The sequence below is a fragment of the Monocercomonoides exilis genome (assembly GCF_001643675.1).
Source record: "Monocercomonoides exilis strain PA203 chromosome Unknown scaffold44-821271, whole genome shotgun sequence".
Lineage (NCBI taxonomy): Eukaryota > Preaxostyla > Oxymonadida > Polymastigidae > Monocercomonoides > Monocercomonoides exilis.
The window spans coordinates 468920-482675 of record NW_027150589.1 but is presented as its reverse complement, the minus strand read 5'-3'; the positions used below and the strand labels follow the sequence as shown (position 1 = coordinate 482675).

The 13756-nt window shown below is 38.5% G+C and overlaps 3 protein-coding genes across 3 annotated transcripts; 2 read left to right on the top strand and 1 right to left on the bottom strand.

Moving 5' to 3' along the window:
• Positions 1 to 6: 6 nt before the first annotated feature.
• Positions 7 to 1210, top strand: MONOS_5714 (putative HAD-superfamily hydrolase, subfamily IIB; the record flags this gene model as incomplete). Its single annotated transcript, XM_067875887.1, has 5 exons — positions 7 to 148; positions 208 to 279; positions 336 to 681; positions 741 to 930; positions 1028 to 1210. 5 exons carry the CDS (start codon positions 7 to 9, stop codon positions 1208 to 1210), a joined length of 933 nt encoding a protein of 310 aa, XP_067721952.1.
• Positions 1211 to 1589: 379 nt separating this feature from the next.
• Positions 1590 to 2938, top strand: MONOS_5715 (Histone H2A). The gene is made up of 3 exons (XM_067875888.1): positions 1590 to 1633; positions 1708 to 1886; positions 1966 to 2938. The coding sequence occupies exons 2-3, from the start codon at positions 1737 to 1739 to the stop codon at positions 2671 to 2673; spliced, it is 858 nt and encodes a 285-aa protein (XP_067721951.1). The 5' UTR covers positions 1590 to 1633; positions 1708 to 1736; the 3' UTR covers positions 2674 to 2938.
• Positions 2939 to 3310: 372 nt separating this feature from the next.
• Positions 3311 to 13315, bottom strand: MONOS_5716 (putative Hermansky-Pudlak syndrome 5 protein). The gene is made up of 2 exons (XM_067875889.1): positions 12966 to 13315; positions 3311 to 12895 (listed from the first exon to the last, which is right to left on the bottom strand). The coding sequence occupies exons 1-2, from the start codon at positions 13276 to 13278 to the stop codon at positions 3408 to 3410; spliced, it is 9801 nt and encodes a 3266-aa protein (XP_067721950.1). The 5' UTR covers positions 13279 to 13315; the 3' UTR covers positions 3311 to 3407.
• Between the last annotated feature and the right edge of the window lie 441 nt (positions 13316 to 13756).

Sequence of the window (13756 nt, the reverse complement as noted above, 5' to 3'; positions counted from 1 at the left end):
TGTTTAATGACTTTAACAAAGGATTATAAAGTTCTTTCTTGCGATTTAGATGACACTCTTTTGAGAGAAGATATGACAATTTCAAAATATGATTCCAGAATTCTGAGAGAATTACAGAAATTGGGAGTAAATGTTGTTTTGTCAAGTGGTGTGCTTTCGGAGATTACAACCAATTCAAGTTGAAGTCGTGTTTAAATAATTTAATAGGAAGAAGGGCTTATGATATTGAAAATCGTTTCAAACAAATTGGACTCGAAAAGGATGGAGCATTTATAATCGGTTGGCGTTTATGAACCTTTTGAAATTTTTAAAGAAATTTTCATATTTTTTTCAAGGTTCATGTGGATGTGAAATAGTGAAGGTGGACAAAATGGAGCCGATTTGCACAAAAGTCCTTTCAAATGATACGATAAATGTTGTTGTTGATTATGCTCAAAAAAACAATCTCAATCTTGGTAGGAATTTGTTTCATTATTCAATCTTTATTTCACAATTTAAAGAGTTTTATTACAGTACAACTCATTTGGTTTATACTTGCCAAAATCCTTACAATCTTGAACATTTAAGAATAACAAACATTCAGCCTCTAAAGGTTGATTATGAAGCAATACGGAAAATGTGTCTCGAATCCCCACCAACGAAATTGTTTATCACAGAAGATCCAATTGCTGTATCATCAAAGTTTGCTTTTGTTGAGTATTGTTTTTTCGGTTTTGATACAAAATATTTTTATTCAATAGAATTTTACCTGAAATAAGCAAAGTGTTGCCTTTGTCTTCTCGTGCTTTAATTACAAAAGCGTATTTTTGTGAGGTTATTCCAACAGATGGAGGGAAGGGACCAGCTCTTCAGTGGCTGTGTAGAAATTATATTCATTGTGAAATGGATGAAGTTGTATCAATAGGAGATTCGGCAAATGACGTTGATATGGTATGACAGATTAACAAACTGTTGATGTTATCAATTATTTTTTCTCTAACATGATAAATGTTTACATATTCAAATTTATTAATGAAAATATTATTAGCTCGAAATGAGCGGATTATCATTTGCTCCGTCAAATTCTTTTGATGTTGCGAAAAAAGCTGCAAAGGAAGTTTTGAATTGGTCAAATATGGAAAGTGCTGTTGGAAGGATGGTGAATAGGGTTTTTTTCAACGGAACATTCTTAATGACAGATGAAGAGAAAGCTGATTCAAAAATTGAGTAATATTTTATTCTGTTTTAGTTGTTTTGAATTTGTTTTTGGTGATTAAGTGAAAAAAGAGGAAATATTTGTATTTAGTTTAAGTTTGCAATCGATAGAAATAATTTTTTTCTTCTTTTTTGTTGTTTTGTTTATTACTAATTGATTTATTTAAAATATTTTTATTATTATTTCATGCGTTATTCATCAATTTCTTTTTCTTTCTTTTTTTTTTCAATATTCAGAACTTTTAGATTATTTTTTGAGGAATAAATATTACAATTTAGTCATTCCGATATCATTATACAATTTTTATAAATCTCAGAGATATGCAGTCGTTGTATTTCTTATTTATCGTACAAAAAACTCAAAGAGGAATTCTAATTGAACAACAGTCAATTCCCATCATAAAATTAATAAGAATTGTTGTTTTCTATTTCAAATATTGTTTGTTTGAAAAATCGCAAATTCTTTTTCGTTGCGGATATTAATCGCACTTTTTTGACATAAATTCTTTTTAGCATTTAATTTTTACAAAGAAAAAAACTTTATGAATCATCCAAAGGCAAGAATTCATTCACGTTCTATTAAATCAGGACTAATATTTCCTGTTGGACGTATTCATCGTTATTTAAAGAATTATTTATATAACAAATCCAGAGTTAGTCCGTCAGCCGCTATTTACACAGCAGGAGTTCTGGTTTGCATATTGTGAATGGATTTTTTGAATTTGAATTTGAACTTTCAATTTTTAAAATATTTTAAATTCATTTCATTAGGAATATCTTGCTGCAGAAATACTAGAATTAGCTGGGGGAGCTTGTAAGAAAATGAAATCAAAGAGAGTGTGTCCACGTCACATTCTTTTAGCAATAAAAGCGGACGATGAACTTAACAGTTTGGTTACTGCAACCATTTCTGGAGCCGGCACCGTCCATTTTAATCATGACGGCATAAAAGCAAATCCAGGAAAGAATAAAGATGTTTTTACAATGAAGAAAATTACTCCAATTCCATTTAATATTTTGACTGCACCGGGAACAAAAATGTGCGAACGTTGTGGGGTATTTCCAGGTGAACCTTTGTCTTCAAAAGTTTTGAACGATCTGCCGATTGGAATTTTAATGGAAAATGAAGTTGAAACGCAAAATTTAAGAGTATTAATGAAAGATGTTTTACATGTCACACCAGGTCAAGCTTGGAAAGAAATTTTACAAAATGTTGAAATCGACGACAATTGGAAAAATTTTGAAATACCTCAAACAAACATAAAAATAACGCAGAATACTGAATGCTGTACTTATTGTTTCAACAAAGTTGCGGGTGTACTTTTCTTGAAATTTAGAGAGCAAATTGATCCTAATTTAATTCCTGCTGCAATGAAAGGGAAGCCAGATTGCTGGTGGGGGAAGAATTGCCGAACCCAAAATCACAGTCTTGCTCATGCACAGAAGTACAATCACGTTTGCCCTCAAACAAGATGGTGAGTTCGAAAATCGTTTTTCTTTGAATTTTGAGTTAATAGAGAATTGATTTATTGAGTGATCGTTTTTATTTGTGTTTTGCTTTTGTCAAATCATCGAATAGCGTTTCAATCTGTTGTAAAATGAAATTTTTCAAGTTTAATTTTTGAGTTATCAAAAAGATTCAATTTTTTAAAGTTTTTCATTTTGACTTTTTTTAATAATTATAAACAATCGAAATGAGGTTTGCATTCTTTGTGAAACATGACGTTTCTCTATCGCCAATGAAATTTGTTTGGGTTCAAACATATACTTTGTGAAATCAAAATTGTTGAAAAATGGAAAGTGAAGGTGAGAAATGTGTTATCCAAGGAGTTTATTGAGAAATAATACCATCAAGCAAATGACCATTCAAATAGTTATTTAAGAAAAGTTATTTTGGAATTGAAATTATATTTGTTGTTGTTGCTGTTGTAACGTTTGAAAACGCAGTTTTTGATGGATAACAAGCTTTTTTAATAATCTTCCTTGAGAACATTCAAAGAGTATTTTCTTTAAATTTTCAAAAAGCCATTTTGCTCTCTTTTTTTGTGAAAAAATGTGAACTTATTTTCTTTTTAAAGGAAATTTATATGTTTAACCATTTAATCACATAAAATATTGAAGTATTTCTTTTTCTTTGTTAATTCACTCATTCACAAAAAAACATAAAAGAAAATAAAAATTGTATAAAAAATTGTAAACAAATCTCTCTAAAGCTAAAATGAGGAAGCAAAATTAATTGAAGAAGGATATAGCATGCCCCACTGTTTATCTCTTTCCTCCACTCCAGTGAAAAATGAGCAATCGTCATAAAGCGCAAATTCGTTATCTTTCCATTCCTCAAATTGAGAATCGCTTATTTTATTTTCTCTGTTATCATTTCCAATAGTACTTTCGTAATCTGCGTTTGTCGGTTTATTTGCTAAACTCTTTTGAACATCTAACTCTAATGTTTGTGTTTGTCTGAAATCTTCTTCTTCTTCTTCACTATTTTTTTCGATTTCTATAACATCTTTCAGTTCTTTTGTAACGTCTTCATCGTATGTAATTTTTGATTGAATGGAAGTGAGTCTGTTCCATTTTGGAAGTTTTGAAGTGCATCCAATTTTCATCCACTTGTTTAAATTAATGCAGCCAACAGAAATTCCACTTTCATCAGCAAAATCACTGTTTTCTTTTGTTTCAGTGTTCTTCAATTTTCTATCTTTAGCTTTAACTGGATCTTCTGGAACATTCAATCTTTTGTTCCTTCCATTCTCTTTTTCTTTCTTTTGATCGTTTTTCTCTTCAAATGTTCTATCAAATTCATAATCATCAAGCTTGCTTTGCTCTTGCTCTTTAATGTTCTGCCCAATCTGTTCACGTTCAATCTCCTTATCTTCATGCTCGTGCTCATCTCCCATCTCGCTCATCCATGTTCCGTGCAGAACTTTCTGCTTTCCCATATAACTGTCCCTCTTTGCTAAGCTCTTTCTCTGCATTTCCTCGGAAGCTCTCAATTCCCTTAATAAAAATTCTCCGATGCTTCCTCTCTCATAACTCCCGTCCATGCTCCTTCCCCTTTTTTTATTTCTGCTCCACATTAAACCGTCCACATTCCAAAGCATTTGCCACTTCATTTTGTCTTTCATGCTTTCTTTTCCTTTCAGTCCATTTTCGTAGTAACTTCCTCCTCTTCCGCTCCATCCTCCTATGCTCCTCTCATCATCTTCATTTTTCTCCTCATTAAGCATATCATCATCGTACATGCATTCGCTTGAATAGCACTTTCTTTGCTGAGCTGATCGTCTTCCACTGCTCCACATTGCCATAATAACACTCCGCAAATCTGCACCAGACACGTTGCATCCGCTCCAAAGCAGACACCAAAGAGTACTTTCCATTCCAAGTGTTTTCTCTGCAATCCAGATGAGTCGAGATCCGTGCTCATGAAAATCAGTTATACCAGGTAAAATCATTCCTCCATGAGTACAAATTCTGCGTATTTGATCCTGCCCTTTCGCAGAGATTGAGCAGTCTTCCGAATTCGAATGAGGATCTATTGAATATTTCAACTCTTTGGATTTTTCTTGCTCTGAGATTTTCGTACTGCTTTCCCTTTCAGCATCAGTGAATGTGGAACTTGCTTTTGCACTTTGTACAATCCCACTCCTCAACTGCTTCTCCTTCTCGCTTCTCAATCTTCTTTCCTTAAATACGCAATTCCATCTACTCTCTGCCTTCACTCCAAATGCAAACCGAAACAGCAGAATCCAATCACTTATCAATGGAGTGCAATCAGCTCTTGTCGCGATCATTTCCAAGCAATCAAAATCCTGCATCAGCATTGAAACGATCATCGCTGCACATAACTGTTCAGTCGCTGTGCATACCATCACAACGCCTTTCCAATACCCAATTGCAGAAAGAAGATGAACTACCCCACATACCACCCATTCGTCACTTTCCCACTCATCGCTACCCCAATCTCCACATAAAACTACTCCTGCTTCGCTATTTTCTCCTTCCCACGCTCCTTCTCCACCAAGATCACTTATCTCTTCTTCTGCTTCTTCAATTGCTTTTTCCAATTTCATCCTCTTCTCTTCGCATTCTCCATCACAAAATCCTTCAACGTCAACTTTCCACATCCTTCCGCTGTATTTCTCCCTCTGTGCTGAAAAGCGTGTTACAATTCTTTCAAGTATCCAATCAATGAAATTTGCATGCCTCCACAGAACTCCAACTTCATCTTCTCCTTCTGAATTTTTGATTATATCTGATTCTTCATCCAAAGCAAGTTGTTGCAAAGGTAATGGCTTGCCAAATGGAAGAAATTCACGAATTGGATTAAGGACAAAGTCATTTTTAAAGAAAGACGAAGAATGATCCTCTTCGCATGTTCTGCACTTATCATTTGCTTCAGAAATCTGTTCTTCAAATTGAATATTCCTCGATTCCGCAAATACAGCTTTTCCAGAAACATTGCTTGTTGCAACTAAAAACACCAAAAGCAGCCACATCACTCTCGAATATGCTGAGCCACCACAACTGAGAGAATGATTTTCTGAGCAACATTGCATTGAAGAGCAAGACAAAGCCAGATGCAGATACAGAACCACAATGCTGGCAATCTCCTCGCAGTTGCATTTCTCATCTCCGCAGCTGAGTGCCGCCAGCCGCTGCCTTCCACAAATGAATCTGGGTAATCTGCCAGGAGTGGAAGCACACAGCATTCGAATGGCTTTGCAGCTGAATCCGCCAAGAGAGTTGATAACATGCATTGGAGAAAGCACAGGGAAGAGATGAGCAGCTGAAGACAGAAGAGAATATAGTGATGTGGAAGAAAGAGATGATGATATATCGAAATGAGGTTGTATTGAAGTGAGTGGAGAGTGAAGTGATGCAGTTGAAGTGGATTGAATCGAGTTCGATAGCATTTTGATTTGGCTCTGCTTATCCGAGCAAAACATCTTTAATTTGCTTGAAAGAATGTTCAGCATTTGACAAAACGTGATCTCTTTGAATGTTTCCTCATTAGCTTGTAAATTTGTGCAATTTTCATTACCTGAAGAATATTTTGTTAAAGTGGCAATGTAACGTGGGGCAACAGGGCAAATAAAGCCAACATTTTTCAAAGAAAAGGAGGAAGAAGACGCAGCAGAAGAATCACTCAAATCGTGTTGGCTCAAATTGAAAGCAACTGATGCAAAATTAGAGATTTGTCGATTTTCATTCGATGATAACTTGCTCAATGCTATTTTGCATGCAACATTGAATAAACTCCTTTGGAACCCTTGGCCAGTTACAGCTCCGCACAGATTTGTTGCATCCAAATTGCCGCTTGTTCCAAGCTCTGAGCGAGGAATGCACTCAAATCGCAGCATTTTCATCCCTTTCTCTTCCATATTCAGCACAGCATTCCCATCAATCTCAGTGTCAGTCTCGGTTTCATCCCAAATGCTCCCTTCAGCTCTCTTCCTCTTCTCTTCCTCTTTCCTCCTTTTCTCTTCATACAAAAGAAACTCCACACTCATCCAGTGCGATCTTAAGCAGCACACATGCAACGCTTGGTCAACATCAATCACAGGATAAGTGCACATCAGAAACGAAAGTGAGACAGCATCTGTCCAATCTGCCTTAGCCATTGGCCAGCATCCTCTCTCACCTGCTTTCTCTTCTGTCTTCTGTGCGGTGTTAGTTCCTCTAAAGGCGATCATTTGTGGATGAGGAATCTGAAGCTCCAGGCAAAGAGTATTTAGCTGCGCTTTTCGGCAATGATCCCACGTGCCAACAACATCTCCGCTCGCCAAATGTTTCAGATCTAATATTCTCTTTTCCAATGCATCTGTTAATTCTCTTTCAGAAATAAAGCTGCTTAAAAATGAAGAACAATATGCAGCTGAACGCTCATAGCCCCACATCCAAGCTGCCAGATGTGTAGCCATTGCACGGAGAAGTCGTGTGTTGTGAAGAGGAGATGAGCAATCATCGTCTGCTTCTCCTTGCGTTTTGTGTGAAGAACAGCTGGATTGCACATTTGAATAGCCTGAATAGCTTGCTGATTTTTCGTTCATGTTCTTCGGCCCAAAAATGTTACCAGAAATTGCAAAGACTGTTGAGTTGTTTGATCCGTTGAGAGAAAAAGTTGATGCCTTCGAACTAAATGCTCCTGCGAAAGCACTCCAAACCTTCACTCCACTGCGGAATGTCATTGCTGAATCAACCTCTGGTACAATACCACTTCCATTCTCATATAATTGTGCTTCATCTGCTCTGTCTTTCTCTCCTTTTCTCTCAATTGCATTATCATTTATCGCTTCATAATGGTTATTGTTTGTAATGTTGTTGCTATGAAACTCCTTCATCTGTTTCATTTCACTCTCAATTTCCTGTCTGCGAATGGTCTCTTCAACAAACTGCATTGTCATCGTTGGTACACTCTTGCTTATCCTCACTGCTTTTTCGCTATTTCCTCCACATATCGTGCTTGATCCTTTTCCTGTCTCATTTTCGCTGTTCCCTTTCTCTTTCTCATTCTCATTCTCATTTCTGTCAAATTCTCCTTCGCCTTCAATCTTCTGTTGTTTCATTCTTTCAGTTATTTCCTTTTGCTTCGCCTCTTCTTCTCCAGCACTCATGATTCTGCTCACTTGTGCCAGGAATCGTTCACGAATGGAAGGAAACAGAGTGCAGCAGAACTCAAATACTTCAGTCTCTGAAGCCAAAAATCGAGATGACTTTTTGTTCACTGAAGCCAATTGACTTGAAATTAAAGAGGCTGAAGAACTCTCAAATAATTGTTGGAGCATTCCATGAGGAGACTGAAGAAGCATCGGCTGCAATGAAAAAGAAGAAGATAATGAATTTTCCAATTGGTTTTGGTGCTCAGAAGAAGGAGATGTAACTGTTGTCGATGCTGATGATGATGAAATTGAAAATGGATTCGAGGAAAACATTGGAACATAAATTGAAATGCCATTGCTATTAATATCATTATCACCTTCATTTAAATCATCAGAATCCATTGAAGAATGCTTCAATACATCCTGATGTGCTGCAGATTCCGTTGTTGACATTGTTGCAGCTCCTTCTTTTGCTCTTGCTTCAACTGCATTGCCTGCCTCCTCATCCTGCACAAGAGGTTGTGGCTTCAGTTCTTCCTCTTTCAGTTCGCTTTCTTTTTCGTCTTCCTTTTGTGTTTCTTCTTCATATGACTTGTCTAATTCATCATTAAATTCTCTTATTTTTCCTTCCTCTTTCTCTTTCCCCACTTCCTCGATCAGTCCCTCTGCCATCTTCTCCATCTTCCTCACAAACATCCAATGCTGAACCCTCCCCACTTGCTGCATCCTTCTCCTCCTCTTCTCTTCCTTCCATCTCTTCTCAATACTCTTAAACTCCTTCCGCTTCCTCATTTCTTCCTTCTTCCTTTCTCTTTCTTCTCTCCTCCTCTCCTTCCTCATTGCCTCTTCCATCTTCTTCTTTGCAAGTTCCTCTTTCTTCCTTTCTTCTTCTTCTGCATCTCCTTCTTTCTCAGCGTTCTCTGTTTTCTCTCCATTTTCTTCTTGTTCCCGTTTCAACCCCTCATTTTCTCTTTCTCTTTCTCTTTCTCTTTCTATCTTTTCCTTCTCCTCTTTCTCCTCTTCCTCTTCCTCCTCCCTCAGCAGCGACAGTTCAAATTCCAGTTCATTTTCATTATCATCTGATTCTTCTTCACTCGAAAGCGCATAAATGTCATCTTCCATTCTCTTATTCATTCTGCTTCCTTCCCTTTCTGTTCTGTCATCTCCAAGCTGTTTTCTCAAGTCTTCTCCATCGCAATACCCAAATTCCATCAAAATTTCCTCCTTTCCTCCTTCTCCTTTCTCTTCTTCTTCATCTTCTTCCAAATGCAATTCTTGTTCTTCTGTTAATTCTCCTCTCCTTTTCTGCCTCTCCTCCTTTTCAATCAACAGCATCCTCTTCCACTCCTTCCTCAGCTGCTCTTCCCATTCAATCTCTGCCTTCTTCTTGTTCTTTCTGCTCTCTCTTTTGGCATCGCTTTTCTTTCTCCAATTTCTCTGTCTTCTTTCTCCTTCTTTTGCCTTTTGTCGTTCTCTTCTTCTTTGTATTCGATCATCACCTTCATTATCGCTATTATTACTTCCTTCGTGTTTTTTCTCGTCTCCTTCTTCCTCTCCTTCCTCTCCTTCTTCTTTCTCCTCTTCTCTCTCTTCATCTTCATCTTCTCCCAGAATCTGCCTCTTCCTCCTCTTCTTTTCAAGCAGCGCATCCAAATCAATCACAATTGCCTCTTCTTCTTTCGCAGACTTCTCTTCAATTGTAATCTTCAACTGTTCTTTTCTCAGTCTTCGCTTTTCAATCACACCTTCGTCAGTCAGCCCTTTCAAAAGGGCGAATGAAGAACTTGAAGTGAAAGAGGATGAAGAGGAAGAGGAAGAAGAAGAAGACCCAAATGACGATTGAGAATGGTTGGGCTTATCAACACAGATTGTAACTGAATCCACTTCTTTCAAAGAGGTTGTGCTTGAGTTTGTTGATAAAGCACCTATTTTATTGTCTTTCTCTTCTGTTTTTTTATCAATTTCCTTCTCTTTCTCTTTCTCCTTCTCCTTCTCTCTCATCTTCTCTTCATCTTCCACAACAGCAAATGACAAAGGCATTTCTGGTATTTCAGGCACTTGTGTGTTGTAAACAGCAGACAGACTCTTAATTTCCTGGAAGAGATTGGCATATGGCTGTCTGTTTGAAGCACTGGCCTTCTTTTCAGCTGCATTCGCCTTCAAATCAGATAAAGATGAAATAGAACTGTTCTGATTAATATTTGCTTCACTCCCTTCTGTTTCTTTGTCTTCTTCTTTGTTCTCTTCCTTCTCTTTCTCCTTCTCCTCCTTCTTCTTCCTCGCCTCAGCCTGCCTCACCAAAAGCATCTCGTGAAATGCCTTCATTCCTTCGTCCTCTGCCAGCCCACTTGTCTCCTGTGTGTCATTCACACCAGAAGAATAAGACTGACTCATCAGCTGCGGCACAACAACAGACGAAGCATCAGACGAAGAAGGCAGATTGCTCACGCTGAATGTGGATGGCTGTGAAGAAGCGGTGGAAAACAGCACGCTGCTCAGCTTCTTTGCGATGGAAGAGGCTGAAATAGAAGAAGAGGAAGAGGAAGAGGAAGAGGAAGAGGAAGAGGAAGAGGATGATGATAGAAGAGGGGTAGATGGCTGGCTTTGAAGTGTGGTGGGTGCGTGTGGTGAAGCAGAGGGAGTGAAAGAAGGAGAATACGAAGGAGAAGGAGTGGCTGGAGGAGAAGGCAGATAAGACACGCGAAATGGCATCGTCCCAAGTGGCTGTGCAAATGGCACTGGCTGATTAATCAGCTGAGTTGGGTCTGTTTGAGAAGAAGAGATGGTTGATGATAGTGATGATGATGATGATGTCAGTGGAGAAATAGCAACAATTCTTGTCTCGCTGCTCCGCTTCTTTCTCGGCGGGATCAGAAAAGTCGAGTCCAAATCTGCCTGTTCTTCCAGCTGGCTCTCTGCCCCTTCCATTCCTGTGAATGCAGACGAGGAGGAGGAAGACGCAGCAGATCGAGGAATAAAACGGATGGAGACAGGAGGAGAAGAGGAAGGAGTAAAGGAAGGGATTGTGGAAGAAGAAGAAGAAGAAGAAGAAGGTGAAGAGGATGGAGAAGAAGAGGAAGAGGAAGGAAGAGAAGGAAGAGAAGGAAGAGAAGGAGAAGGAGAAAAGGAAATAGAAGGAGATGAAGTGGGTGAGGATGAAGTGGAAATGGATGAAGTGGATGCAGATAGCGACAATGAAGAAGCAGTTTGATTTGCCAATGATGATGTCTGATTAGAAGGCGCTGTGTCTTCTTCCTCTTCCTCGAATGACTGAACAGGCTCTGCCACTTTAATAACAATCGTCTCTCTTCTCCTCTTCTCCTCTTCTGCTTTTCGCTTCTCTTCTTCTCTCTTCTTCTCTTCTTCTCTTTCCCTCTCAATCTGCTCCAATCGCTTCCGCTCTTCTTCTTCTTCTCTTCTCTTCTCTTCCTCTGCCCTCTTTCTCGCTTCTTCCTTTCTCTTTCTCTCTTCCTCTTCTTTCTTTCTTCTTTCCTCTCTCAATGCTTCTTCTCTCTTCTTCCTCTCTTCCTCTCTCTTCCTCTCTTCTTCTTTTCTTCTTTCTTCTTCTTTCCTTCTCTCTTCTTCCTTCCTTCTTTCCTCTTCTTTCCTCTTCTCCTCTTCTTTCTTCCTCCGCTCTGCCTCTTTCTTCCTTTCCTCTTCTATTCTTCTTCTTTCCTCTTCTCTTCTCTTCTCTTCTTCTGCTCGCTTTCTCTCCTCTTCAATCCGACGCGCCTCTTCTTCTCTCTTCCTCTCTTCTTCTTCTTTCCTTCTTCTCTCTTCCTCTTCTCTTCGTCTCTTCTCTTCTTCCTCTCTTCTCCTTCTTTCCTCTTCCTCTTTCCTCTTCCTCTCCTCTTCTGCTTTTATTCTCTCTTCTTCAATTCTTTTCTCCTCTTCTCTTCTTCTTCTCTCCTCTTCCTCTCTTTCTCTCCTCACTCTCTCCTCCTCTTCTCTCCTCCTCTTCTCCTCTGCCTCTCTCCTCCTCCTCTCCTCCTCCTCCTTCTGCCTCCTCCTCTCCTCCATCTCCCTCTCCACCCACGACGCCTTCAGCACCCCAACTGCCCCGCTCTGCCCGTGCAGCACAAACACCTCTGTCTCTGACACACACACACGCGACAGACACGGCAGCACCGTCCACAGACGCACCTGCCCGATAAGCCCACTCCCACTCACACTTGCACTGCTGCTGGCTGTGACTGGAGCAGTTGATGGAGTTGATGGGGCTGGCGATGCATTGTATGAAGAACTGGGTGGAGAGGAAGAAGTGGCTGAAGGTGTCGAAGAAGATGGCTGGGTTGATGGAACAGGTGACTGTGGAGCTGAAGGAGCTGATTCTTTCTCTTTCTCTTTTTCTTTTTCTGGTTCTCTTCCTCTCCTCTGCAGCTCAATCACCAGAAGATGGCCAGGATCGCCAGGAATCCACGAGACAAGTGTGTGTGCTGTGTGGCTGTACAGCAGAAGTGACAGCGGAGGACGAGGTATTTGGGGCTTTTCTGGTGCTGCTGATGGCGCTGGTGAAGATTGTGAGGGAGTGGCTGATGATGCTTGAGGTGTGCTTGAAGGCTTCTGTGTTGAGGAAGAAAGAGTTAAAGATGATGATGATGAAGTGGAAGGAGTTTGTGATGAAGCGTGAAAATGAGATGAAAATGGAGCAGGGGCAGATAGAGGATGGCAAGGAGATAAAACCTGCATTGGCGGAGTCATTTTAAGTGTCTCTAAAACTCTTGCCGTTTCTGAATCTGCAACCCACATACGTAATGGATTGGTACCCGGTCTTGCAGCAAATATCTTTCCAAGAGGAACATCGGCTTCACTTAGCCATTCTTCAGTAAATTTCTCGAATACAGCTCCTTGAGCTCCCTTGCGAGGTTGATTCCCCATTTGATGAGCTTCATTTTTCTTTGTGTCAATAACAACAGCGAGATTAAATGAGGAAGCAACAAAATGTGTACTGTCCCAAGCGTCAAGTGAAACAACTCCTGATTCAAATTGATAAAGCAACGAAGTTGCATTTAAAAGTGAAGTTGGATTTGTTAAATATACAAAGCCACTTGAATCCCCACTTAAAAGAACAGGAACTTCTCTTCGAAATGGTCGTTGACCTAAATACAAAATAATAATAAGTCAATAATGATGTTAAAAATAGTACCAACAATTAATAAGTTATGAAACCCCATGCTATAGCAGTTATTTCTGATTTGTGATTTGTTATTGTTTGTACAATGGATTTTTTCGAAATATCAGCAATATAAACTGTCGTCTTTGTCGCTATTGCAATTAATTGCTCATTTGGTGAAATTGTCATTATAGAAGGAGCTTCGGCAATTACTGAAAGAATGGAAGGCGTGGTATACTGTCCATATTTATAAAGATAAATTGAGCCAGTTGATACGCCAACAGCTAAAAAAGATGGACTTGTACATATGGTCGTATTTTTAACTCTAGTTGTGCTTTCCCTAACTGGAATAATTGAAAAAGAAAACATCTCCTCCTTTCGTTCAATGCCAAATAAAAAGAAAAAATAACCATAACATTCATTTTCAGTTTATTTTAAGAATAAACATGAAAATATCTAATATAAAATTCTTGTGAAATGCTTGAAACATAAAACTATCACTTTTCTTCACGATATTTCAAAAATGTTATTTGAATGAATTGAAAAATTGAATATTTACATGTCAAAAGACAAATAAAAAAATAGAAAAAATATATAATATGCGTTTAACAACAAGGAATGGTAAATTTTTCGTTTATGGATAGAGAATTTTATTTTTCTTTTTGTGAAATAATTATTTAGTCAGATTTGTGATTCCAATCAATTGTTTGACATCGATATCATTTCTTTTCATTGCATAAAATGCATTTTTTTGTCTCATAAAACTCAATGATATATCTTTCTTAATAGAAACAATGCGAACTATTAATCTTTACGAATTATTCCTCTCTTGAATTTTCATTTTGTG